At 45.5% G+C, this 27923-nt stretch overlaps 1 protein-coding gene across 1 annotated transcript in view; it reads right to left on the reverse strand.

The window, feature by feature from the left end:
* Positions 1 to 241: 241 nt before the first annotated feature.
* Positions 242 to 27923, reverse strand: part of LOC104526080 (NT-3 growth factor receptor) — a gene marked incomplete at its 5' end in the record, with an annotated part of 97228 nt that continues 69546 nt past the window's right edge. The window contains 3 exons of the mRNA XM_010169430.1: positions 242 to 793; positions 3627 to 3785; positions 21068 to 21142. Of these exons, the coding sequence (XP_010167732.1) occupies positions 608 to 793; positions 3627 to 3785; positions 21068 to 21142 (420 nt within the window). The remainder of the gene's footprint in view (positions 794 to 3626; positions 3786 to 21067; positions 21143 to 27923) is intronic.

The following is a 27923-nucleotide window of genomic DNA, read 5'->3' on the forward strand; positions in this document are numbered from 1 at the left end:
TGCGGGCTGGGAAGGAGAGAGGAAGGCAAGGACGAAAAGGAAGGACTGATTTCACATATTCAGTGCATATCATACAACCAGGGCAAGGCTTTCCTCCTGGGCCTCCTACCCAGGATGGCACCACTGCCATAGCCAGTCTAGAGCCCTGCCCATCAGCAAGAACCATACTCACAGCAGGGTTACAATTCACTGCTTCATTGTTTGGGGGAAAGATACCTTCTCCTTTCTTTCTGTTTTGTTTTTTTCTTTTTTTTTTTTTAATTATATATATCTTTTTAAGTACTTTTTTCTCCCTTTGTTTCTTTAATTTTTAAAGTCTTATAATTTTCTGTAACAGCAGCTTCTTTCTGTATTGGTGTGGAAGTTATATATAGAGAGATATCTATAAATATATATATAAGCCAAACTGCCTTACAGGTTGTTGTTTTGTGGGATTTTTTGTTGGTTTGCTTTTTGTTTTGTTTTTTTTTTCAGTGTTGTATGTGTAGCAGGCACTTGAGTTTATATGAAGATGTTTGCGTGGGAGCTGAGGGGCAAAGGACTTGGGAGGAGGAGAGGGAAGGAAGGGAGGAAGGAAGGAGCAGGGACTTTCAACAAGTGGCCACTGCTAGCCAAGGATGTCCAGGTAGATTGGTGTGGCCTTGCCCAGAGCATGAAGGATTTTGTAGATCTCCTTGATGTTGAGCCTTTGCTGAGGTTCTCTCTGCCAGCAGCCCAACATGATGTCATAAACCTCCTTGGGGCAGACTCGAGGCCTTTCCAAAACTCGGCCTTGGGTAATGCATTCAATGACCTGCAAGAAAGAAAAGAGACATTGAACACCAGTTGGGTAGTTCCTGGAGGATGTTCTGTACCAGCTACTTCTTGGTTGATGTGGTACCTTGAATGGGAGCGCTGAGAAGCTAAGAGGTCTGCAGATCCTCAGCACTCACCTGTTTGTGTGTTGTTAGTGATAATTTTTGCAGTGAAAATTTTGTCTCCAGCTGCAGTCTTGCAGTTCCCAAAAACCTTCCCCCATTGACACCTAACTACCTCAAGGCATTCTCTAAACAGGAAGACACAAGTCAATGAAACAAAGTTTTAATTTATCATGTCAGTTTTTCCTGCTAATTGAAGAAGGAAAATAAAACCTTAAAACCTCCAAACTAAAGTAACATTTTGCACAGCTGAGATTATATTTTTCTTCACTGAAAATCAAGAGTCCTTTCCATTGCAAAGTTCAGGAGAGTTCTACCAGGGAGAGTACAGAGCACCTCCATCTCCAAGGGCAGATTTGCCTCATTTTGACATATAAAAGCATTTAGAAGAATGAAATTTTATCTCAAATCACATCTGTGATGGAAAGAAAAGAATTGCAGTGCTAGCACTCTGTTCTGGGTCAGGTCAGTGCTGCTAATGAGAGAAATGTGAGTTCCTGGACAGCATTAAAGTTTCTTCAGAGGGATGCCATGGGAAAGGACACCCCTAAGTGTTTGTGTTTTGCTCACCAGAGGAATGGATGCAAATGGAACAGGGGTACAGTTTATTAGAGAGCTGCTATTATCATCTGGCCTCCTTGGTTGGAGTTGATGAATCCCAGCAATGCAGTGTGCAAGTGACCTGCCACGCTCTGCAGATAAACACAGATCCCAAGCAGTGCATTGAGGGAAGCCGCCCAGCAAGGGGTCTTTGGAATTTATCATTTAGGAATACTAATGGGCCTGCCACACAGCTCAAGGGATACTTATCGCTTTGCTGTTTGCATATAAATACAGCGGAGAGAGATTAGGACCTGCTGAAAGCTGAGGGAGGAAGAGGCAGCATGCAGAGAAGCCTGCATCACCATAAAGCTGCTGGCAGTGGTGACCTGTGGGAGGAGGTGAGTTATGGTTTCCGACAGGACATCCTGGGCATGCACAGAAGCCATGTGTTGGGCCTTTTCTCTCCAGGACAAAGGAAGGGCATAGACAGAAGTTAATGGACTGGCTGAAGCTCTCAGATGAGGTGGTGCCCTGCCTTATCCCTCTGCTCAGTCAAAGTCTCTTCCAGCTTTAGACAAACCTGCTAAAAATGCTCCTGGGGTATGAGGCCATGCAGATGCCACAGGAGAGGGCTCACAGTCCCATCCTGGCAGCCTGGAGCCTGGCACAGCCCCATTTAACCTTCCTGTCCACGGGGTTTGCAGCTGCAGCCAGGCTGCCACTGAGACTTTCTCTGATGCCTTCACCATCCAGGAGCTGGTGCAGGTGTCAGTCCCCTGCGACCACCCAGGTTCTGCCCACCTCCCCATAAATTGTGAAAAATGAGCGAGGTGAGAGCTAACATGGTTCCCTCCCACCAGGATAGTGTGGTCTGGGGTGGAAGTCTTCAGCTCTGAAAAAGAAGTGGATACAGGAATAGGAAAGGAAAGGATAAGAGTTTTCCAAGGATGGTAGAAAAGCAAATATGCTGTATCTGTGCAGATTTTAGCCAGCCCTCCTCCCTCAAGGTTAGGGGTGATTATTCTCAGTTCTACTTCCCTGCAAAGGAAACTGAGGCAGAAAGCACGGGGGGCAGCTGAGCTGTCATATTCCAGCGTGCCTATCACCCAGGTTCAAGCTCCATGTGCTCCTTTGTGTGTGTTTGTATTTACCCTCCCAGGGAAATGCAAGAGCAGCTCATTAAATAGTGTGACAAATAACTTCTGTCACTGTCGATTCCGTTGTTTGTGTCTCTAAAATGTTTGCGTGTGCTACTTTGGGATATACAGTCAGGCCCCATTGAGCACACGAATGGGCAAGTATTAGAGCTGAAAAGCAACACCTTGGATTTGCCATCTCTGCAACTCACTTAATTAAGGGATCTGTATCCAGAAAGCAGAAAATGCACATTTCTCATTACAAAAGGTGAAATTTCTGAAATCCATTAGATACACAGTAGGATAAAAATGTGCAAGGTTCCCACACACTGCTATGTCAATGCATCTTGTTGCTCTTCTATAATACCCCCTGCTATTCTGAGCAAAAATCTTTCAATGCATTTCTGCTGATGTGCCTCAAACCTCAGCTCTGACACTCTGCTAATCCCAGCCAGCCTTTCCTCAACATTTTTACAGTGCAGCCCCATACTGATGGGCTGCAACTTTTGCTATTCAAAGAAATAACAAAGATGAACCAGCTCCTTAAGTCCCACCTTCAAGGAACTGGGGCAAACCATCTAATAAATATCCCTATGGGGAAAAAATCCCCACAGAACTGTGTCACATGCTATATAACAGGCTTCAAAAAATTTCTCATAAACAGAAGGCTGCCCTAAGAACCTCAGCTATAAAATAAGGAGAAGGAGAACAGAGGAAATGCAGGGCATGAAAATAACTTAGATCCCAGCAGTACCTTGGGTATCCTCAGCACCCCAAGAGTTTATCAGACGTGGCTGTTATGGAGGTATGTCAGGAACTCAGCAGGGAGAGACTGAGGATGAGCCAGTACATGACTTTGATAGAGCTCTTTGATTGCTGCATGCCTCAGTTTCCCCAGGTCTTAAGCCACAGGAGTGCCAAGGAGGGGCATAAAGGACCATTTATGTACAAACTACTTTGCAAGCAACCTGGAAAGGAGAGATGGTAAAAAAGTACAGTTTCCACCTGAGGGGTTTCTGCACTGTTGTACCTCTGTATTTGAGAGCTGAAACCAGGGCTGCTTCCCATACGTGAAGATCTCCCAAAGGATCACCCCAAAGCTCCAGACATCACTCTCTGTTGTGAACTTCCTGTACATGATGCTCTCCGGAGGCATCCAACGGATAGGCAGCATGGTGTGTCCTCCAACCTGGGTGAGGGCAAAGGCACAAGGAAATGTGAGTGATGAGAGCCTTGAGGAAGGGGTCAGCCCCACATGATTTGGACAAACTCAGGGTCTCCCAGTGAGCCACATCAACAAGTAGCTGTGCAAAAAAGCTGGGCTGGCTACGGCCTCCCTGACCGCCCATGGGCTTACCCGCCAATCCCACCTGGTTAATGTGATGGATAAGGAGTGAAATGGATCAAGATAAATGATGTCCTCTCCTCCCAAAATGGTCTTGTAAAGAAATTAAGTGACAAAATGCCAAGAGTGTACTCCAGCCCTACAGTCTGATGAACCAGGAGGCAAGGCAAGAAATGGTGTTCAGTAAAGTATTGTACTGAGTTTTGCAGGACCTCAGTGCTCTGAGGCACCCACCAGAAATACAACGTGAGGTTTGTCCCTCTTCAGTAAGGTTTTCTAAAAGCCATGCACAGGCATCTGCATATCACCTAATCACATGAAAGATTTTGTGCTCATAAAACTGTGCTACAGGCTTTTTAAAAGACTGCTTTGAATATGTAAATGACTGCAGGACCGCACTGCAAACAGACGGTCTGTTTGTAAAGAACAGGCTCTTACAGGCAGGGATATGCCCAGCATTTAATGGAGGTAGGAAAGCCAGCCCCTTTGGAGAGTTTGGAAATGGAAAAGCCCATGGGCAAAGTCCCATTGGGGTAGTCAAGGTCTCTACCCTTCTCTAGGGCACATGAATCCAGCAGGTATGCAGCAGCTTTGCAGGATACATGCAAACTGTTTGGAAGCAGATGGATTTACCTTTGGATTCACTAAAGATTTCTAAACAAGTGTCTCTGAGCAGGACTAGTTTTCCTCTGTTCTGTCCTTCTACATAAGAAGCACCATCTGTGGGGAAATAGCTAATTGATAAGACCAGCCGTGCTGAAAGCAGTATGGTTGTGAGTCTCCAGCACTCGTTTCTGCTGAGGCTAAAGTGTCTAAGGTTTTAGTGGTGATGAGAAAGAGTGCTTTTTTGGTACTGCTTGGAAGACTGCTTGTCTCATTATGGACACCAAAAAAGCAAGTGCTAATAGCTTTGTAGTACTGCAACTGAATCAAACAGGCAGAAATCTCTCTGGTCCTATGACAGATCAGAGGAGAAGGTACCTGGTATCTAGGTTTCCAGCATATGTATGGCTATTCAAAATAATGAGATTGTTGCTCCTGCTTGGATGAAAACATTTCTTCTACAAACAAAAGCTCTCCTCTAAGCTGCCAGTTTTCTCAAGCTGCTACAGGTTTTTTTTACCTGATTAAAGCAGAACTAGCGTGGGGAAGGGTCAGTACAGAGACACTGCAGTGCTTGGAAGTGAGAAGGACAGTGCTGGGGAGGTGTGTTGGAATGGGTGTGAAATGGGTATGATGCTTAGCAGGTTTTCTGCACGGATGCTGTGAGTCAGATTTCCCTGGGGTTTGACAGAATTTGGACCCAGGCTTGAAGTGTGGTAGTCAGAGGTCTGCAAACCAGCCCTTTTTCTAACTCTGCAACAGCTTCTTCCTACAAAAAGAGAAGGGATTTTAAAGGTCTCAGGAACATCTTTCTTTCCTAAGTGCAGAGGTGTTCAGAACTGCGATGCATGAAGATAAAAAGCTCATTGCAGCTCTACATCTCCTATTTAGAAAAGGCTTGGCTGGTGTATTCTCAGCTTGCTGCTCTGAACTCCCAAGAATGTTCTCCTGTAATGGAAATGGAAATACGCTTTTGTTTGTTCCTTTGCAACTCTAGCTACAATTTTAGCTCTTTCCTACATTCCCAGCCTTTACAAGTTGCTTTCCCTTCCTGTGAAGGGCTCTGAAGAAAATGATATCGACAAAACAGGACACACATCAAACTCGATTGTTGCAAAAACTGCTTTGTACTAATGGTTATTTTGTTCTCCTTTTAGTAGCACTAACTCTTCCATTTTCCAGCAATCTCAAAATGAGAAGTATTGCAAAGCTCTCTACACTTGCAGCATCCTGAATCTTGCAGGATCATTGAGATTACAGGTAGTTCAAGGTATTGAGCATACTTAACTCCCTTTTGAACACGTCTTAAGGCAGTTCAGAATCTATGAACCAGGTCCTCAGCTAACACAAACAGTATTACAGCAGCTTTGTTTGAATGGGAGGGCCCTGATTTACACCACTTGAGAATCTGGACCTGAAAGCAGAAGAGAGAAGCCAGTAGTCCCATCTCAGTTCTAATAAGCTAAAATAAAGTCGAGGTCTTTGATCTCCTCTAGACGCATCCTGGTGAAGAACTGCCAGTCAAGTGACATACACAGTCAACAGTTGTCCCAAGAATATGAAGACACAGTCTTGATTTAGCTCATATGGTAGAGTCCAGGGACTGCCACAGCATTCCTCTCAGCCCTGTATGTCATGTGAGACATATCTTTTACTTAAAGTTAATCCAGTAATAATTAATAACTAAACTAATTTGGGGTGAAAAAAACTCCAAGCAACACCCAGAAATGCATGGATCCCAAAATCTGGCTCAGCTATGCTCATAGATAAGGAGTTATTCTTTGCAGAGGTATTCTTTGCATCTCAAACAAGGTGCCACATTTTTGAGAGGAGATGTTAAGTCTTGCACTTACTAGCTAGCTATAAGCACAACAGGCATCAAACAAACCGTACCATAAAACCACTCCAGTGCCTAGTTTAGCACATAAGGCTGACTTTACATTTTAAAGCATCACCTTTGACTATCCTGAACTGCTCCCCTTGCAAATGGATTAGGATTAAAATTCCCATTGAATAGATGAGAAAACAGATGCAGGAAGGCAGGGAAAGGCCCTGCTCTGAAGCTGTATTGTAAGTGAAGACTCAACTTAGTCTTCCTTGTCGGCAGTCAGTTGTACCCCGTTATTTGCTGATGTAGCAAGATTACTCAGAGCTGAGCACAGAGGGACTGTGCTACCGATGCCATAGGAAGCACAGTGTGTCCAGCGTGAGTGAAATCTTTTGCATAACAGGTAGTGGCTGTGATCTGTGTTATGTCAGCATAGATCTGCATGTGATTCCAACAGCTACATAATTCTACAGGACCAGCCATTGCCAAAAGCTTAAAAGCAAAGTGATGCTATTAAATCAGGATTAAAAAAAAAAAAAAGGGATGCTGTTTTTTTCTTTTGCAAAACCAGTTTACATGACATATCCTTGGCTCTGGAAAGAATCATTATCATGTCTTTAGAGAAAAGTTAAAAGTTTGCTTCAGTCAAGCCCCTGTTTGCTCAGAGCTGGGCCTGACAGGTTTCAGAAACAAGAGACGCTGCAGGACTGATGCTTGCCGGGAGCATTCTGCTTCTAAGTCTTTTCTAAAACAGTGGTGTTGTCTTCCCACCCCATGTTCTGCCATTCCCCCTGAGAGCCAGGGATGGATGGGCTTAGCCATCATGCAGGTTCATCTTCTAACAGCCCCTAAGGGTGATATGTCCTCAAGCAGTGGCATTGCAACATCTTCCCTGGAGACACTCCACAACCTGGAAGAGGGATTTGCTTTCAAGCAAATCAGGCAAGTAAATCCTCTTCTGTTCCTCCCTTTAAATCCTATGATGCTGCCAAGCTCACCCTTTCTCCTTGTTGTTTTAATGCTTCATAGACCCGCAGACTGGCCTCTTTATCCCATTGCCATGGCTGTCTAGCTTTGCTTGATATTTCTAGCTCTCTAACTTTCTCTCCCTAGATCTACTCCCCATGCCCACATTGACATGTTATTCCCACTGCTTTGCTCTTCCTGTTTGCAGTACTATACTGGTAATAAATAGAGCAATTGGTCCATATCCTCTGAGTGGCCAAAGTTTCCTTCTTCTCTCTCCATTTCAAGACCACAGTATCACCTACTCACTTCCATCCTCTTCTAATGAATATATCCAAGTGCATGACCTGATCTACAGTCACATGTTTCTGATACTCCAGGGCACCTGGCCTCTGCTCTGAAGTCTCATTACACATCCAAGCCTGTAGACTTGCAAGTTAACCAGCCACTCCCTTTGAGCAGCTTATTGCTGTATTAGATATGAACCTCAAGGAGTTGGGGGAGGTTCATGAAAGGCCAGCATTAATGGCCATTAGCAAGAGAGATAATTACTTAATGCTAGTACAGCACTTTGACGATGTAAAGCTATATAAGTAGTATTATAAAGCTCGAGGTTTGTCTGTTACCAAGGAAAGCTGGTGTCTGGGGAAAATATTCTCCTTGTCCCAGCTTTCTGAATGACATCCAGCTGCTTAGGAAGGGAAAAGATGACATGTTATCCCCAATGAGTTTGACAGTCCAGCAGCAGGTAGCGGAGCAGCAGTGTTCAGCGAAGACTGTGCAATATATCCACAGTTTGGGCCACTAACAGAGAAACCATGGAAATTAAAACCAGGGTAGGGCTGAAAAACCCTCATGAATACTTTGAACTGGTGGGAATCCAGATCCTAACATGTTAAAGGCAGCTCATGGTGGGCAGCCCTGTTTTCCCCCTCCTGGCTCACATACCAGCTCCAGGGCTATAGCCCAAATTAGCATTCAGAGGGGAGCTACTGAGCCATCCCCTCTGTGCTCACAGCTGAAAGTTTCTTCATGGATCTCAGCTAAGAATGGAATTTGGTCTCTGGCATACTATAAGGCTGTGTTTTATTTTCCTTTTTGTGCAGTTTCCTTCCAAACTTTGAAATAAAATAATTCGGAGATTTGACATCTGCTTTCCAAGGTCATTTGACAGCTTTCTTCCTGTTCCTGGCATACTTCAGGGAGGCTCTGCTCCTGCGTTGTGAAGGCCACAAGAACCACCATAGGTGTCTTCATATGGTGCAGCATTATTTGAATCCCCCTTTTATGTGCAGGAAACTGAGGCACTTGAGCTTGTGCAGAATCATGTAGCAGTAGTGGAGGCCTTGACACAATTTTTCTCCAGGAAAATCCACTCAACACTCAATCCATATGACCTGGTGATAAGACACACAGTCTCTGATTGCTATCTCTGTTCCTGCTGCTGTAGGTAGGGATGACCTGGGATCTTTAATTGCAGACCTGGCTGTCATCCCAGGCTGGGCTGCACCAGAACATATGTCCTTTAGACCTCAGCTCTAGGAGCTGGGTGATCCCTAGAAGATACTTAGCTCTGAACCTTCTCCCAGCAGCCAGATTTATGTTCCCATCAGGACACATTAATTCCTGCTGTGGGCAGGATGTGTTATTCAGCAGTTCTGGACAGCCTTGTATGAAAAAGAGCCACAGGTGGTTGGGTCACCCAAGAGGACACAAGGACAAAAAAAAGCAATGCAAGCAAGAAGCAGGAAAAGCTTCTCTGTTTGGCTAAGTTTAGCTCCTGGAGAAAAACAAACAACAAACAAAACTGCTGTAGATCATGTCTTTGTGAGTCGAAGTTTGTCAGATCAGGTTGGGGCATGCAAAGGTGGCCTCTCTGGGGCAAGGCAAAGGGCAGTACGTGCTCATGGCTGGGTCTCCAGGAGGAGACACTCCTTCCCTGCCTTCAGGGTTGGATCCAGCAGCACTGAGAGACATCTCTCCATCATCAGAGGCACCAGTGTTTTGACTGTGTGAAGTCCTGACAGATTCCTGGGCACCTTTTGCAAAGCAGAGGGATTAACTCTGACATGCCAGGCAGAGCTGAGCTTTGCTGAACATTAGTTGTCCCACACTTCATAGGTTTAACTCTCTCCTCACAAAGCTCTTAAGTAACCAAGTAGTTTACACCAGAGGTAGCTGAGTGTAAGTGCAAGTTGTGACTGGATGCAATTCCCAAGTACTTTGTCTGTAATTTCCTTTCAGTTTATCCAGAAAAAAGGGTGCTAGCTGTGTCTGAGACTGCACCATTGCCAGAATTAAAATCCCCAAGGTGTTCTCCTGACTGAAAGGCATGGTGTGTTATGGCTGTACCATCCCCAGGCTGAACCTCTTCTAAGTGATTCAAAAGCCGTCACTTCAAACTCTCAGTCTAGCCCTGTCCTTGCCTTCTGATCTTGTGCCTTTGCTGTCCCTGCTGTGACAGCCAGTGCTGAATGTGAGCTTAAAACCAGTCAACAAAAACAAAAAAACTTCTGCCAAACATTTTGACTCACTTGACTTCTTGCATCCTCGCCACGCAGCACACCACATGTGCTGCATCTACTCCACTTTCTGGGAATGGCAGATCTGATCCTCTCCTAATCCTAATCCTCACTCTGCACCTACCATCTCCTCCACTCCTCCATCGCAGGCTCCAGAAGTGCTGCAGCATGGGGCTTGTTGCTCCCCTGCATGCCAGTGACTGAAGACACCTCACAGCAATTTGCAGAGGGCTTTGGGAGATTACAGAATGCACAAAGCAACCTGTAGCTGTTTCTCCTGCTTGCATTGTGGCTGTGCTGGGTGTCACAAAAAAAGGAGATGCAGGTTGCCTGCTGCCAGCGAGAAGAGGGTTGGTTTTACTCAAAGAACATGGGGAAAGGAACCAAATGTCCCTGTAGTGAGGTGATGTAAGAAGCCACATGGACTTGCTCAGGAGCAGGAAAGACTGGGCAGGGTTAATGCAAAACTGAGAAGGGGGGATGAGACCTTCCTGCTGTCAACAGGACTGTTTGGCAAGGGAGTGTTTGTTCCCCCCAGATGCACATACTGTGTTTAAACATGAGTCTAAAAATAAAGCCTGCCATTGACATTGTTTTTCCTTACTTCATTTAACAATCTAGTTGCTTTATGACCTGTAATTTTGAATCACGTTGAATCAAGCGGTGTAATTTGCAAGCAGGGACAGCGGCCTTTCTCCCCCTTCCTCTCAGCTCTGCTCCACTGAGTGTGTTTTAATCCCACGGTTTTCAGCATTCCTAATGAACCATTAACAAGCTGCCAATTACTTATGCAAATGAGGGGGAGCAGACATGGAGGGGTGGCTGTAGCTAGAGGTAAATTCTGTTACCTCAAAACGGCCTGAGATAAATCACTGCAGCTCTAAGAGCTGCCTGCACCCAAGAGTCCTCTCAGTTATATTATCTGCCATCTAAAAATGCCAGAGGTAATGCAGAGGATGGTTAAGAAAAGGGAAACAGAGGAGTAATCGCACATATATTTTTAATTATGTTTGCCAATAATCTATTTGGTGTGCTCTTTGCCATAGTTCAACCCTCCCCTTTTCTTCCCAGAACTCAAAGCAACAGCACCCACTGCTAGGAAAGGGCTGCACAACCAGCTTGCAGAGGAACAAAGGCCTGTTTCTCCTTTTCATATAAATCAGTGCTCCAAAAGCCATGATCTCCAACACCACGACATAAACTGTGAGAAACCACAGCCATGCCTCATTCAGCCGGGGAGACGTGGGAGTAGAGCAGCTGTAGCTTGCAAAGCACCTAGTAGAGTGGTCAGTGAGGCCATCACCAGGTCCTAGCAGGCCCTAAAACCCTGTCCTAACAGTTGCTGCTAGAGCCTTCCCAGGTGAAGGAGCGGTAACCAGCTTCCTGATCCCCAGGGCCATCTACTGAAAGATTCTTGTGGTCCAGAATGATGAGACCCCCCATGTAGGGTCTCAGACAGTAGAGGGGAATGGTAGCACTGGGGACGGATTCGCTGGTGGGAGACCCAATGACTTCCCAGGATTCCCACTGCTTGGCTGTGGGTTGGCACTAGGTAGCTGTGCAGATGGTGGTCTCTGTGGTCCTCTGCACCACATCTGCACTATTCATAAGCTACCAATTAAGCCACCTTTCTCCAGGTCACTGCCCAGATAAAAGCAGAGGCTGAGGAGGCCACTAAACCTATTCAAACTACAGCCATCAGATAGTTTGTCAGGCACTGTATGGATTTACCAATTTGTCTCCACCAGGCTGGAGACCCTTGCACCACACCACACTTTTTATGACGCACTACTCAGAGACATGCAATATCCATGAAACAGCACAGCTGTCAGATGGTTCCAACTTCAAAGGGGATCTGTAGTCTGCCAACAGAAATTGTCCATGACTGATCTGCATTACCATTTTGCAGTGAGCTACAAGAAGTGTTTAATAGCTCAGAAGCTAATCAGATATAGGCTAAGTTAAACCATCATGATGCAAGAAAGGCGTCCATCAGGATTCCACTCTTTTGGTGATACAGAGAATGAAAATCAGCTCAGTTGCTGGCTTGGGAAAGAAGGAAGAAGATTTGCCCAATAAATCTTAACCTGGAGATATAAAAGCAAATTCTCAAAATGGCCTGAGAAATGCAGCTGAGGAAATAGGACCAATAAAGTACTTGCACGTGCGATCACTCTATGCTAAAATGCTTTCAGATTGGTATCTCGTAATCTCCCCTTCCATCGTCCCTCTCTCTGTCCTGACAGTGACTCCCCTCTGGGTAACCAATAATGCTCAGTCTTTGTCTGCAGCCAGAGCCATTCCTAACTGACGACTGTACATGATTTAGATAAGGCTCCATTACTTAACTTCTGGATGCTGGATAATCAGTTCAACTGCCTTGGCATTAATCATAATAATATTCAAAATTCATTAGGCTAGATTGTTTGGAAATCCATTTCTTGTTAAGGTCAGATTCACTGAGCATAGGCTCAGCAGCACACAAGACAGGAATTTAACACAGCGCAGGGCATGGGACCTCCCTATAGGAGCAGTCCTTTTCTTTACGTGCAGCTGGACCCTGATCTGACAGCTCCTGCCTGGTTTGTCATTTGTGAGTCTTGTTAAATCACAGTGACACACTGTGAGCATCCTGCTTGTTGGTTGATCAAGGGGGACCTATAGAAATATAGAGCTGAGTATGGAGCTTTAAGAGGGAAGGTTAGATGCTCAGCTCTGCACCCACAAGTCTGAATAGTATCTTTTTTTTTTTAAATCTAAAAACTGGGCAGGCAACCCTGAGACTTTTATGTGAAATCATGGTATGGAGGTACAAAAATCAAAAGTCTTTTAAAAATAGAAATCTGTTCCTTGCTTTCCTGAAAACTTACAGTACTTTAGATTAGAGGATGAGGCCTTAGTGCTTTACCAAGGTGAAAAACTTTCAGCAATGAAATAGCTGGATCGTTCCTTCTAGCCAGTTTTCTGTAGGCCAATTGAGGACAGTTCCCAATGGTGTGCTTCCTAATGGTTTATTTGGCCTGTTTAAGCATTTTGGGTGATGGTGCTTTCCTTCAGGTACAAGTTCTCACCCTCTAGTTGAACAGTGGTTTCTCAGCAGGGAAACATCACAGAAATATAGAACAACTTCAGAAGATGCAGATGCTTTCTCTCCTAATGAAGGCAGTGCAGGCACAGATGGCATCTCAGACAAACACGTTGCAAGCCGTGTTAAAATAAAGAGCTCATCATCAGAGGCTGCAGTGTCACACCTACTAATGATGTGATTAAAGTCATCAGTGCCGGTGGGAAAGCTGTGCCAGCTCTGCCACTGATGAATGGAGAACTCCATTTCTCGTCAGCAGCAAACCCCAACATCCCCCTCACCCATGAGTTAGGCCACTTCAGAGACACATTGAATATAGGATACTAATGGCTGAACTTCGTGAGACATAAAATAATGGAGGTTGCCCTGGACATGACCTTCCCATGCCTGCCCAAAGCATCCTTGTCAAAAGGTGGTGTGGTACACAGAGGAGATGGTGACAACAGCGAAAGAGGGACAAGTGCAGGTGAAGAGAGCAACTGCAAAGCCATCTGAGCCTGGCTGTGATGGGGAGCAGCAGCTGCACTGAAAATTGGCAGAAGTAAAACCAGTGATAGCCAAAATGGTGGCATGTGCAGAAGGTGAGGGTTGGGTTTGGCTTCAGAATTCTGCTGAAAAAGAAGCTAAATTTGAAAATTTGAAAGAATCAAGCATTGCATTCTCTTCTGCTCTCTTTCTCCAGCTAAGACTTTCTGTGCATTGAAGTTTCCTCCATTCTTTATCAAGTTTTCTGGATGCCCTTGAGTAGGACAGAGTCGCTGGAGTCCCATGCATTTTAACCACTGTGTTAAAATTCTTCCTCCCTACTTTATTTAGCCAGGAGCGTAAATAAATAAGCAAACCCACAAACACAGGAACCTGGTTCCCAGATGCCATTAGAGCCCTCAAGCGCTAAGTGGCCATCACAGATATAGCTAGTTGCCTTCTGCTCTCCTTCCTGTAGCCAGACAGACGCTCCAACCCAGTGAGCCCCACTGGGACCATTTCACAAACCCAGCACCCGGTAGGACACATCTGACTGGTTTTTGCTGTAATATAGGACTGCTTCTAGATGGTCAGCTCTCCGAACCCCGAACCGGGTGAGTTTTCTTCGAGGAGTCTCTAGACACCAGCTCTCCATTAGGGTTAGCCACAAGAGGAAGGACAGAAGGAGAAAGGGAGTCTAAAGTAACCACTAATGTTCTGCAGTGTCTGACAGGATGAATGACCCCTGCAGACATATGCTGAACAGACAGGACAGTCCTCAATTATGTCATTGCTGGAGCACTTACTTCAAGGAGAAACGTGACTACAAATGCTGGGCTTAAAGCCTTGGCTGCTTTCACTGCCTCTGGTTAAGCCACTGTAGTCCGAGAGCATTAGGTATGTGTATGCAGCATACACAGGCAATGACACGCATGTCTGTGTATGAAACAGCTTCACAGCAAAAGAGTAGAGCTGGAAAAAAAAACATAAATCTATTAAAATTAACTTTGTTCTCTTTCCTTTGTGAGTGAGGGCCCTAGAGGATTTCCTAAGGTATTGGTGGGTGCCAATCCAAATATCCCACTGGGCAACCCACAGCCTCCCACAGGAAATCACAAGCGAATCTTGCCTACATGATGGAAATTTCCTGCTTGTCACACTGATTTTCCCTAGCCTCATCCTCACCACATTATCCCCGTGCTAACTTCTGTACACTTCTCTCAACGTTTTCTAACCTTCAAGCTCAAAACTTGGTAAATATTTGCAATCAGGTAGCACATCTCCCCACTCTGGTGGTTCTTTAGACAAACTATTTACATACAGCTTTTTCTATCCTCAGCAATCAATTGCTTCACACTGTCTTTGTTTCTGCTGCACCTCTCCAGAAGCTGTTGACCTTATGGATACTCTTTGTGGGGCTGAGACAGGGACATGTAGCTGTGTAATAAAAGAGTATTTAAAATAATGATTGCTGTATAGGCACACGCTTTGCTCTTTGACTTGGGTTCTTTACATGGATGGCTTCAGATTAGCATTTGTTTCATTGGCACACTGAAAGCCACAAGCTTGCTGGGGAGCCGCCACCCCAAGAGGGACTGAGGTTTGAAGAGAACAGGGTTAATAAAGACGAAATGCAATGTGGCCTGAGGTGGGCACAATCTCACTTTACAGCTATACTGGCTGTATATTGATCAGAACCAGCTCGGTTCTTTATTAGCCACTTGAGAGGTGCAATGAGCTGCTACTGGAATTTGTGCTTGATAATCAAAGGCATTTGTCATTCCTCAAAATGCTCCGTGAGTAGGTGTTTGATTTGGGTGCATGTGAAAAGTGGAGGACAGCAATCCAGAGCAAGAGGCACGGAGGCAGCAGGCTCAAATAGGGTGTCCTGTTGCCCACTCCTCATCCTGACCCCCCGGCCATCCCTGCTGTGACATCCCACATGGCCCCAGGGACATCTTCCCATAGGGCAGGACCCAGCAGCTGTGCAGCTCTGTGGCTCAGCAGAGTCCTCCACCACTGGCAAAGATCTCCATGATGAAGTTGGAAGAGCAGCAGCCGTTGCTGCCATTCAGTCCCCAGCCACCCGGCACACAGAGCTCCCTCCAAGTCCTCTTCTCTGGTTTGGCTTCCCTGCATTTCCTAGACAAACTGCCCTGGGTTTTTTTTTCCTCCCTCTCACTGACAGGTACAGGTGGCCTTGCTGCCCTCTCATTGCACCTCCCTCAGCTGGAATTTTAAACTATTTAACAGCTTTGAATGCACCTAATAAGTTTTTCGTTTGCACTTTGCTGCCATCCCTCTGCTTCTCTGACACGGGGAAGAAGAGTGGTTTGGAAACCTACCACGGACTTCCCTGCGTTGGAGGTCTAATTACATGGTAACTGGTGACCTCGTAAGTACAGGGTAATCTGCTGTGTAATACCAGAGTAAATGATCCCTGTATTTCTATCCTTTCCACGGCAGAGCTGGAAATACGACCGGGTTAAATGGTAATTAATCTTTGAATCACTTGACACTTGTCCAAGCTGGCAAAGAGTAACCAGCAGGAGCCCACTAGCTCTGCATGGGGCAAGGGACCGGCTCAGGAGCCACCGCTTTGGGAGTGTCTGGTGCCACCTGGCCAAAGCAGAGGCCACTTTGTCACCCAGCCTCTCTAGGTGCTGGCTGACTGGGGCAGTGGGTGTGGACTGCTGTCTCAGCGCTGGATGTGGCTCTCCCCTGCCTGCCTTGTGCTAGGCATCCCGTATTGACAGGGGCACATCCAGAGTCTACAGGAGGATGGGGGCACCAGGGGGATGTGGATGCCCGAGGAGAACAGGCACCACCCTGTCTGCATTAGCAGGATGGGGACAGAGGTTCAGAGTGTCTCATCCATGATGGAGGTGAGCTGTCTGGAACATTTCCTTACCCTCAGTGTGAAGGAAGTGTGTGGGAACAGCACCAAGGCTTTCCCTTGAAACCATCCAACCAGCCAGGCACAGCCCCAGGCATTCACCCTGCAAAACTCCAGGAAAACCAGCCACGAGATCCACTTTCTCCCTCCCCACCGTGAGATGCGCTTCACTCCCTCCCATGCTAACAGCCTGTCACTGTGGGGCTGGGGGCTGCCTGTCTGACCCCTGGTACCTTTATGGCAATGAAATATATTTACACACATCTTAGACCTGCTGACATCATTCCCTCTGGAGAGCTTCGGGTTTTTATAGTAACCACGGTAATGATTTTCAGATTATAGACTAATAAAATATTTTAATTTGTTAGGAACATTAGGGTGGGCACTGTAAGATTCTTATGACATTTAAATAGTGCTTAAAAAAAAATAAAAGGGAGGGGGTGCAGGGGTTCTGAGTGGATTTCTTTTCCAAATAGGAGCACTGAAATAGAAAGTCAAAATCCCACACGCTGGTACCGAGATCAGCTCTGACACCTCCCCTTCGTGCCTGTTTCACTTGAATACCTGCCAAGTTAAATAAGCAAACATGGGATTTCGGCATCCTAGTTGCAAACCTGTTTTTGCCAAGTGAGCCCTCCTCCTTAGTCACTCTGGTTGCTTATGCTGCGTGGTGGTGACCTGATCTAAACGTGTACCAATGTGCCATTGCCCTCCGTGGGCTGGGTCACCACTAACAGGTGCTGCAATGGGTAACACAGTGGTTTTACACCTCTGCCTATACTCACCTATTTCTTTCCCCCTTTCATTCATTGCACATTCTGACTAACTAACTGGACAAGACTATAAAGTAAGTCATGAGTTTAGAGCATCCCATCATTTCCATGGCATGCGACACACACCATGTGCCGCAAGGCAAACTGCTGCACCAGCCCCTTTCCTCTGGCCAGTAGAAATTGCCTGTTTTGGAGTGAATAAAACTGCACTGAGTAAAGCAGGGGCATTTTGGAGGAGGAAAGTTGCCCTTGCAGCTCTATGGGTTGCTATGGTTGATAGCTCGTGCTTCGTTTCCTAATCGATAAAATGGGGCAATGCAAGTCACTGACTTCTCAAAGAGGTTATGCAGGTAAGGGCTTGGACACTAAAGTCATGAATGGCATGGAAAAACCTGCCAAGAAAGGGAAAAACAGTCAAATATTTAGCTCAGAGTTAGTTATACCTAGCAAAAGAGACAGAGAGTTACACAGTGAATATTATGGAGAAGAATAGCAAAGAAGTTCCTTTGTTCTCTGAGTGATTTTGCCTTGTACCTCAACCGGATCATAGAAGATTAACGGCAGGTGGTTATGTAAAGTCTGTACTACAAGGCAGAGGCAAGTGTGAGCTTGGGCCTCCCCATTATCATTATCTGACCTTGCATGTTCCCTTTTGCAATCTCAGCATTTTTTGTGGATAGGATTTCTGGGTGGTTATTTTAAGAAAACTGTGTTAAATTTCTTGCTTCTGTGCCAGGTACCTGCTGTTTAACAAGCGGGTCATGACTAAGCATAGACTGGAAATTAGAAGCATCTACAAGTTAAAGCAATGAGATTCTGGGACTGTCCTCCCTTAGGAGAACATTTAATAGTAGTACTTGATTATGAAAAGAATAAATCTGATGTGATTGATGCAACAGGGGATAGGATTTGATGATCCAGGAATTCCCTTCCAGCCCTCTCTCCTCTTAACAAATTTATTTTTTAAGGGTGCAGGGGATGCGGTGCTGTACTGATGGCAAACAACAGTGAAGCATGTAGATACCTGTTGATGGTTAGTGGGACTCCATCCCCAGATTTAACCACTTCCCATCACCAAGAAGGTGGAGCAGGTCTCTCCCCTGGTTCTGACAATCCTAAGTGTACCAAGCAGAGGTGGGCACAAGGATCCTGCCTGCTTCTCTTCCTTTGCACTTTCCAGCTACTGAGGACTTGCAAAATTCACTCTCCTTGAACCAGCATCACAAATGTCTCGGCTCACAGGTTCCCTATGTATTTCTAAGGTACTTACCTGTCTCCCATCACCATAATGACTGTTTCCTTGCAATCTTTTTTTCATGTGAATCTCCTTGGTGAGGATGAGCAGAGATCACCTTGTAATAATGGGAAGTTGAAGCACGGAAGGACTAACTGAATTTCCTATGGTGACAGAGTGACAGAGGACATTGATATGATGGAAGGAACCTGCAGCCCAGTCCAAGGCTGGGATCTCATTGCTGGACTCTTCTTCTTTTCCATACACCTAACCAAGCTCTCCCTTTCAGAACAGGAATAGCAAAGCAGAAAGTGTTTTACAGCTCAGACATTCACTGGTCTGGGATTCCCATCCTCTGCCAAGCCAAGGGGGCTGAGCTTAAGGTTTCTGAGGGCACAGTGCAAGGTTGTTACAGAAGGGATGCGCAGGGAAAGTGGTTATGTTCCTTTTTCCCCCCTGAATAGTTTTAATTCTTTAATTCCTACTTGCTAATAAGATAAAACACTGTGATTTCTGCAGGATCAAGTCGTGCAGGACAAGCTAAGGGAGTTTATTAATTAGCATGCTTTCTGGGCTGGGGAAAAAAATAATAAGAAGAAGCAACACAGTTGTAGATGATAGCTATAAATATGACCCATGTATTACCTGCCATGATGTTTTAGCCAAGTGGAGGCTGTCACATTAGCGCTGGGCATGGCATTCTGGTAGTGAATAAAAATCAGAAATGAGAGGACAAGGCTTTCTCTCTCCAAAATGTGGCTATTCACAGACATGTGCTACATTGCTCCAGGGCCTGATCCTGCAAATAATACCACTTCTGTGCTATACTGTGTGAGTGGTCCCCTGGCTTCCCCAGGGATTGCTTGGACCAGTGATTGCTAAGCCCAATGGTAAGTGGTTGCAGGATCAGATTCATAGTGTGCCAAGTATTTTGGATGAAAAGTGCTATAAAGAAGTCACATATTATTATGTCACATTGCAAAGGTCAACCCCAGTATTTGTTCTGTCGTAAGGACATGATTGAAAGGCAAAAAAATAGTGTCAGGGCGCAGGGGAAAATAATTTTTTAAAAACTGCCTTCAGGGCTGAGGATACAAAATTACATCAGTGCTTAGAACTAAATCCTCAATCACACCCCACAATTCAATTTGGGCTCAGAAAAGCATAAGTGTAATAAAATCACCTTTTGGTAGCATGTCTTCTTATCACAGAATCACAGAATGTTAGGGATTGGAAGGGACCTCGAAAGATCATCTAGTCCATTCCCCCTGCAGAGCAGGAACACCTAAACGACATATCCCCTGCAAAAATCAGCGATATCTAAACTCACACTCCCATATGATTCTGGCAATGGTCAGGAACTGCCGGAGCCCTGCTCCATCATGGATCCCAGAAGGGCTTTGCAAGATCCACTCAGCTGCTTAACACCAGGTAGGCATTCACTTAATGACACTGCTGGGGTGGGAGGAGTAGTGGTGATGGTGGGAGGAGGCTGGGCAGTGGGACAGCTAGTCTTTCATCACCTGGCCAGAAGCATACACCTCACTTCATAATGGAACAGGGAGGTTTGGGTAATTGGACCCTCGTAATTTGTCCAATTCATGGAAACTTTGCAAATATTTATGCCCTTTTCTCTGGGCTTGCTGGCACAGGGAGAAGCTATTGAGAAGTGTAGAAGTAACAACTTTCCTGCCTTAACTTATGAGGGGTCATAACTGCTTTGCACAGACAGTGTCTTTGGGTGGATTAGCTCAATCCACTTCCAAAACAGACTCAAGCAAAGGCTCCCCAGCTTTCTGGATCAAGCACTTCCTTGTGTGCCAGCAGTAAAACCACAGAGGACAATCAAGTTCAATGTTTGTCCCTCTCTCAGGCTTCTGCAGCTAACCTCCAGTAGCCTTGCAGCTTATGGGTGGTGGCTTCTGGGATGCTGTGACAGCTGAGGACCCTCCAGGCTGAGCATCCTTACACAGAGACTCTAGCATGCAGAGAGCACAACAGGATGATGGCTCAGTTCTGTAGGAGGGAGGACAGGGTGAACAGAGGGGTGACCAGCCCTCAGCTGGCTCACACGGCTCCCACCAGCCACCACTTTGGCAAACCCAAACTCCTTTGCACTGCAAGAGCATCAATCCCGCACTGATCTCTCACTGCCACTCCGCTGGGCAAGGGATGGGAAGGGCAGTGATGGCTGACATCCACCCAGTCACAGCTGCAAGCACCCAACTGGTCAGACACCAAGGCTGTGTCTAGACTAGCAGACAAAAGGCATCAGTGCTGGCGTGTGATGGTCCAGCTGTTCAAATGGTCTGGTTTTAGCCCACACTAATTTGCCAGCATTCAAACAACTGTTCGGAGAACAACACAAGTCAAGGACAGTTCCTGGTGAGCAGTGTAAATGCCACCCTGCATGGTGGCACAGAGCCATTTAGCTGCACGGAGAAAAACCATGCTGCAGTCACTGCCATCAGAATCAGAGGATGGCTCACACTCTCCACTAGTGCAGACACAGCCTGAACATCCATGGAGGAAGATTGCACTGAGGACTTTTGCATTCATCCCATATTATCTCAAGCCCCAGAGAGTTGCTATGGTAGAAACATGTGCAGTTTCTGTCACACACAAGAGCCCCTTCGCTGCCAAATGCACTAGACCCATCCTAGTCCCAAAGCTGCTCAACCCCACATGTCATTTCATGCTCAAGCAGCACCAGTCCCCAGCTTCCAGCTGCCCCAGGGGTCGAGATCCACTCACTGTTGCAGCTGCCGGCGGTGCCAGTCTCTGTCGCTGCCACGCTGCGCTGAACTGGCCCTTCGGACGCGGCCCTTCCTGACAGTGAATGGGTGAAAACAAGGGAAGGAGACAAACAAAAGAGAAGGGAAGGGTGAGAGAGGGAGGGAGGGATGGGGGGGATGAAGCAAGGGGACAAGAAGGGAAAGGGTATGTCTTTAACTGAACCGTACGTCTTTCACTGGCTGCAACACCCCAACTGCACAACCCTTGCTGTGAGGGCATGGGGCAGGTGAGACCCCCAGGTCCTGGTCACCATCACCTTGCACCCCACACCATCACTTGCAGCAGTGTAGAGGGAGGGCAAGGGGTGAGCACTGATGCTGGGCAAGAGTCAAGGGAACATCCAGCCTCTTGAAACTTCTTGGACTGTGAAGCCACATCCCTTGGGGGACGCAGCGTCCCTCTCCAGACAGGAGGAGTTTTAGGAGGCTTGAGCAGTTCCTTTCTACCTGGTACTCAAGCATTCTGTTCCTTGCCCATGGCCAGCCCTCCTGGGCACAGTGCAGGGACCCATCTCCCTCCACCAGCAGAACAAGACCCAGGCCTGATGTCTTCACTCAAGCAAGCTCAGGTTGGCCAGAGTTAAATGCATCATTGGCCAAATGTCCCAGTAAAGAACCTGGTACATCACCCCACACTTCCCCAAAAGTCTTTGTCCCATCAGTACTGTCACAGGTTGAGGGAAGAAGAAAAAAACCTGATCCCACAGCTTCTGATTACCCACAAACCTGCCAGCGCTCACAAAACTGAACGTTAGGAGAGGAAAAGGGAAGGGAAATGATGGAGCAGAAAATACAGCAGTACATTTTCCAGTGTATCAAAGCAGGAAAGATTTGGGGAATGGGAGAGAGGAGAAAGGGTAGGGATCTCAGTATGCAAATTAAGAGTGAATGACAAGCATAAAGTCTGCTGACTTTCTGGTAAGGTGTTCGTGTTCCCACCAGGACAAACAGGAGACAAAATCCCAAGACAAAAGAGTAGTTGGTGAGCATGGTGATCTGGGGAGAGACTTCTGGCCATGCTACTTAGGAGCTCAGGCTTACTGCTGCCCAGGGAACACCAAAAATACAACCTCAGGGTGTGTCCAGCTCGTCATCACCCTGGGCGCCTTCCCACCCTGCACCAGCAGTGAAAATTGAGCTGTTAAATGTAGCTGACAGCTCATTCTGTTTGGGGAATTGCCCCGTGAATGACTGACTCACCTCCCTTCCAAAAAATTGAGGTAGGAAATGGGTGGGGGAAAGGCTTAGAAAATTGTTTCATGATGGTTGCTTAAATTGCCTCTGCATTACAACTTTACAGTTAGGGAAAAAGAGAGATTTACCACATAAAGCCACGTCCTAAAGCCAGCTGTGGCAGAGGTATGGACATTGGAAAGAAGCAGAGCAAATGAAGTCATCCAGCAGTGAAAAAAACCATCAATATAATATAATGCAGAACAAAGCAAATTCTACCTCAAAAACAGAGCTGAAAGAAAAACATCTTCCTCTGTCAGATCTATTACCATGCATTTATTCCAATAACAGATAACTAACCCAGAGAGTAACCCAAACCTGATTGATTCTTCCATCTAAGTAAATATGAAGAGGCAGCTGAATCTGACTGTAAAAACCACTGATCTTGTAGGTTTTCCTTGTATGTATTGAAAAAAAAATAGGAGTGGAGTTTCTGCTTTGCTGCCGGGGGATGCTGGCAAAGCATTTGAGCTATAGATATTGTATCTTGTCACTAATGACTGTAGGGAACTAAAAGGGATTTGGGTTTTTTAATGCTTCACATTAATTGATAATTTGGTCTCAGAATCCACAGTGGAACACAGGATTTGCTATATTGGATCAGTCTAGTGGCCCATAAAATCTGGCGTCTTGCCTCAGTGATGCTCAGAGAAATTATCATCCAGTGTCTTCGCTTATAAGGTTGCTGGCCATTTTCTGTAAGTCCATACCATTGAAACAGAGGAAAGGTCTTTCTGGCCTGCACAGGATCATCTTTAAAACTCTGAAACATGGTTTTGGCAGGGCTGTATTACTACTTTTATTATTATTATTATTATTATTTTACTTTTTTTTTTTTTTTAATTCAAGGAAGAAACTCTGTAACTACAAACATTTTCAACAGACATGCTGCCATTTTTCCTCTTGGTCACCACAGCCCAAATAACGAGAAGGTGAGTTTGCGTTTTCAGAGGGCAAAGGAGAACACGACTGAGGCCAGAAGTGGGGAGATGCCTCATACTGAGCAGAACAATATTGATTAGGCAGTGTAAAGATTTCCCTCACTAATTCCTTTAGCAATCTTATCATCTGTTGCCTGCATAATTGGATGGGGAACAGAGAGGTGGAATCACTTAAGCGTTCAAAGCTCAACACACACTGAGAAAAGATTCCTAGTTTTTGCTTGTGTGCAATTTTGTGCATCGTTGCCCCTTGATTGTACATTGAACATGCTCTCTTTGACAGCCTAGCCCTAAACAGCCTGTTTATTAAAGACAGCTGCTTGCAAATAGGGGCTTTCTCCATCCAGCTGGCGTGGAGAAGGAGCTTGCTGTGGCTGTGAGAGGCAGGACTATGAAACAGGAGGGGATCGGGAGGGGAAGGCCTGTGGAAACTCTGACCATGCAGGAATTAGGAAGAAAAAAGAAAGACGATGGTTTGTTTCCATGCAAACATCTTAATTAAGAAGGATGATGAAGATATTTACATCTTAATTTTTCTGATGTCTTCAGTTTGTCTTGAAGCAAGGTATAGTTTATCTACCCTCCCACTAAACCGGTTTATAACTTCTTTGCTTCCAGTTCTTTTGCTGATCATATTGAGGTTTGGGGATGCTCCCCACCATCTCTGGCCAATGTGTGATCTCATGGTTGTCTCCATGGTAAAGGAACTGAACTAAATCTCTGTCTTCCTGGGGATGGTATCACTATACCTCTCCTGGGTTCAGCATTTGACAGGTTAGTCCCAGTACTCTCCCCAGCTCCCAGTAAAGCAGAGATCAGCCTGGACAGCTTTTAAAAGCAGCCAAAGTCCAGTTATGTGGGACCCTCGCCTCAGTCGGAGATTTATAGGGGAGAGTATGGAAACAGGAGAGTCCACAGCGTAAGTGCCACAGTATCTTCCAGTCCTTGATAACCAGTGGCACGGAGATTTCCTGAAATGGGAGGTATTTTGTGTCTGATAACCCCTGATAGATTACTTTGCTTTTACAATTCTGTTCAATTCCTTTTTCAACCTACCTCAGCTATTGGCACCTACCATCTCCTGAGACAAGGAGTCCCACCACTTTACTACCCCCTGTAACATCTCCATTGGAGCTGAACCTGCCATGTGCATCACCAGGTGTTTTAGGTGAGGAAATACTGAACAAGCAACAATTCCTCCCTATTTGGTTACATTTATGACCTCCACAAATGGAGGCTCAGGAGTTAAAAACCACCAGGAATCTAAATTGAAAGGCTTTGAACTCCCAGCTCTCTGGAGCTCAGTCCAACAGTTGGGAAAAAGCAAAAGTCTCAATTCAAATGTCTGGGAATGGGGCTGAGCTTTGATTGAAAGACCATAAGTTTGATTAGCTCTCAGTAAGTGGATTTGGGTGGGTTGGGAACACAGACGGCTTAGGCACGGAGGTCAGTGTTTGGGTGAATATTTAGACTATATTAAACAAAAAATCTGAGCCAAATGACTTGCAATGCAGCAGCAATATATCCCCAGCAGGAGAAGAGATGAGTGTGGAGGTCAAGTACCATAGCAGGGAGTTTTTATTTCCCAAAACCAAACTGCTCTTTTGTGCCTGTGCTTCAAAGAAGATGTCACCAGATTGTGAGAGCTCTTCACCTGCCACATCCCTCTCATTACTGAAATGAAATAAATGGCAACAGCATGAAAACAGCAAGCTCAAGCAGGAGAAAGACAGGTAGACAGTGAGGAAAACGGGAGGGAGGGAACAGGGTGCGAGTGGAGGTCTTGGCAGGGTGGAGAATTAGGGCAATTACCATTTCTGAGAAAATGCCAGAAATACAACACAACCTAATTTCCCCAATTAATTCATCTGCACTTGAGCTGTTTTGTGTGAAGGGCTCTTAATATTTCAAACAGGAGGAACGGGGGAAAAAAAAAAGACTCAACATCTCAACATTTGTTTTTCCTTCAGTGTAGAAATGGGGAAGTGTTGAGAAAAAATGTCTGGCTAAAACACAAGATGATGCTGTTACATCTTCCTTTCAGGAGATAAGGAACTGTGCCGCAAATTCAATTTGCAGAGGTTTTTATAGGAGCCACAGAGATCTCAAAGACCAGCACATTCAACATCACACTGACTTTTCCTGCACACAGAACACACCAGGACAGGCAAAGAGACACTTAACCCATGCACTCACATTGAGCAGTTCCCTCACCTCCCCTGTTTCCAGCCCTATTGCAAGTTAGGGGAAAATTTGTCCTCTTTTGCCCCAAAATCACCAGTCAGAGCAGTTGTGAGGCACCATGCCATGAGCTGCCCACAAGTCATGGGGCATAGAGGTGTCACCTAGAGGGAACAATGGCAATGAAAACAAGGAAAGAAACAGCAAATCAGGAGTTGGGGTGGTGGGACATGGGGTAAACAGATGCTGAGAAGAGTATGTAATACTTTCAAGAGCAGCCACGGGCTCCTGCACATAGCAAGATCATGGCTCTGCCTGGCTGGCCCATCTCTATCAGTACTAGGGGTCTCCAGGTCACATGTCCAGGTCACTATCAGGCCCTTACTTATGTAGGGTAGGACAACGCAAGACATGGTCTCCAGGAACTCACTTAGTACAGGAAAAAATTAAAGTACTTTTCACTTCCAAGTCCTTCTTTTAGTGGAACATATATTTATAGATATGAAACCTTCCCAACACCCAAGCAGAAATGGAGATGGAGAGAGAGTAGCACATTGTATTTTCCACCTCAGAGAAGGGGTAGAAGAGGCAAAGGGTGATGCTTAACTGCTTAGCATCTGCAAAGCACTCAGGTGCTGGAAATGGTACTGATATTGGAAACTGAATGTGGCACACACATTGTACTATCTACACTAGATCCCACACAACAACACAGGAACTGAGCTTGCTTTCCACCACCCATCAACATTCTACAGTGAGTTCAAAGGTGGTGGGAACAGAACACCATTCAATGATGGAGTGATTATTTAGCAACCCTCTGTCTAGGAGAGCATGGGTCAGACTAAATCTATTTTCAATGAAAGGCTTACTTATTAGTCTTATCTACCATGCTGAATGAACCTCCAAAGAAGCACGACCTATGCAACTGCTAAACATCAGTGATCTTTTACTGTGGAAACTTCACTGGAAGTGAAAGAGAAATAAAATAATTTTGAAATCCAGAGGAGAAGAACTAAAGTAAGAGATAGTCTAGATGGGAGATCATAGAATGGTTTTGGTTGGAAGGGACCTTTAAAGGTCATCTAGTCCAGCCCTTCTGAAGTGATCAGGGACATCTTCAAACAGATCAGGTTGCTCAGAGTCCCGTCCAACTTGATGTTGAATGTTTCCAGGGTTGGGGCTTCCACTGCTTCTCTGGGCAACCTGGGCCAGGGTTTCACTATGTTCGTCATAAAAAAATTCTTCCTTATGTCTAGTCTAAATCTACCATTTTTTAGTTTAAAACCATTACCCCTTGTTCTATTGTTAGAGACCCTACTAAAAAGTTTGCCCCAAAATAAACTGACGGTCATCAGAAAGCAACCTGACAATTGGTACTGAAAATTATAAAGAATATGGGTTTTTCACTGGACATTTTAAAGAAAGAGAAGAAAGAAAATGTTTACACAGTAAACCTTCATGCTTCAGAAGAGCAAGCAACTGCCAGAGGGATCCTAGACTTTTTAAAGAACATTGACCTAAGGCCAAAGTCGAAGCAGAAATGTTGTTTTTGTTCTGATGGTCTAAGGATGTGAGAGGCAAGTTTCATAGGAAGAGATATTAATCTTTGATTAAACCAACTGATACTACTGAATGATAAAAAAAAGAAAAAAAAAAAAAAGAAGAAAAAAAGAGCTCAGAGAGGGTTTGTGTGCCTAAAATTCATTCTTTTTTCCCACCTCCAACAATATTGTATGTTCTAATAAAAGATATTAATTCTTCCTGCAAACCTTGTCTCTCCCAAATCCAAACAATGGTCCAGAGTAGTGAGGACACAGAAGCAGGTAGAGTTTTTTGTTATTATGTTTAGCTCTGTGTTGCTAGAAATAGAAACATATTTTCAGAGCTCTTTGTAAATCCTGCATGTGTCTTTTTTTGACAAGCAGGTGTCGTCTGTGTGATGAACTGTGACCAGGAGCACACTCAGGACAGACCTCTGGGAAAGGATGGAGCTAAATCCCTTAAAGGTTTCAAGACCAGCCCAGGATTTGGGGCAGGATGCCAGAAGCGTAAGACATAGGAGACCTGGACAAAGGGATGTCTTAATGAGGTTTAATGCCTCCATAAATCCTTCCTCTACTCACCATGTGTCTTCACTGCTGGGTTCCCACCCATGTCAGAACATTACCTTAGAAGTTATTAAGGACTGCTGACTACAATTTAAGACTGTGTTCTCTTCTAAAGATGAAGAAATACTGCCCTTTCCCTGGGCAGCTGCCACGTGATTTTATTTCAGAATTGAATTACATGTTTTGGGAGAAGAAAGGAAAACTATCTGGATTTTACTGGAGCACAGATCAGTTCAGAGCCACAAAAGACCTATGGGAGCAACCAAACCCTAGTCTGCTGGCTGAGGGAGCAGCAGAGCGTCCTAAGTCCAGCCTCGGTGATGCCCCCATCTCTGGACAAACCCCCACCCCC

Source organism: Antrostomus carolinensis, unplaced genomic scaffold, assembly GCF_000700745.2.
Source record: "Antrostomus carolinensis isolate BGI_N321 unplaced genomic scaffold, ASM70074v2 scaffold13026, whole genome shotgun sequence".
Classification (NCBI taxonomy): Eukaryota; Metazoa; Chordata; class Aves; order Caprimulgiformes; family Caprimulgidae; genus Antrostomus; species Antrostomus carolinensis.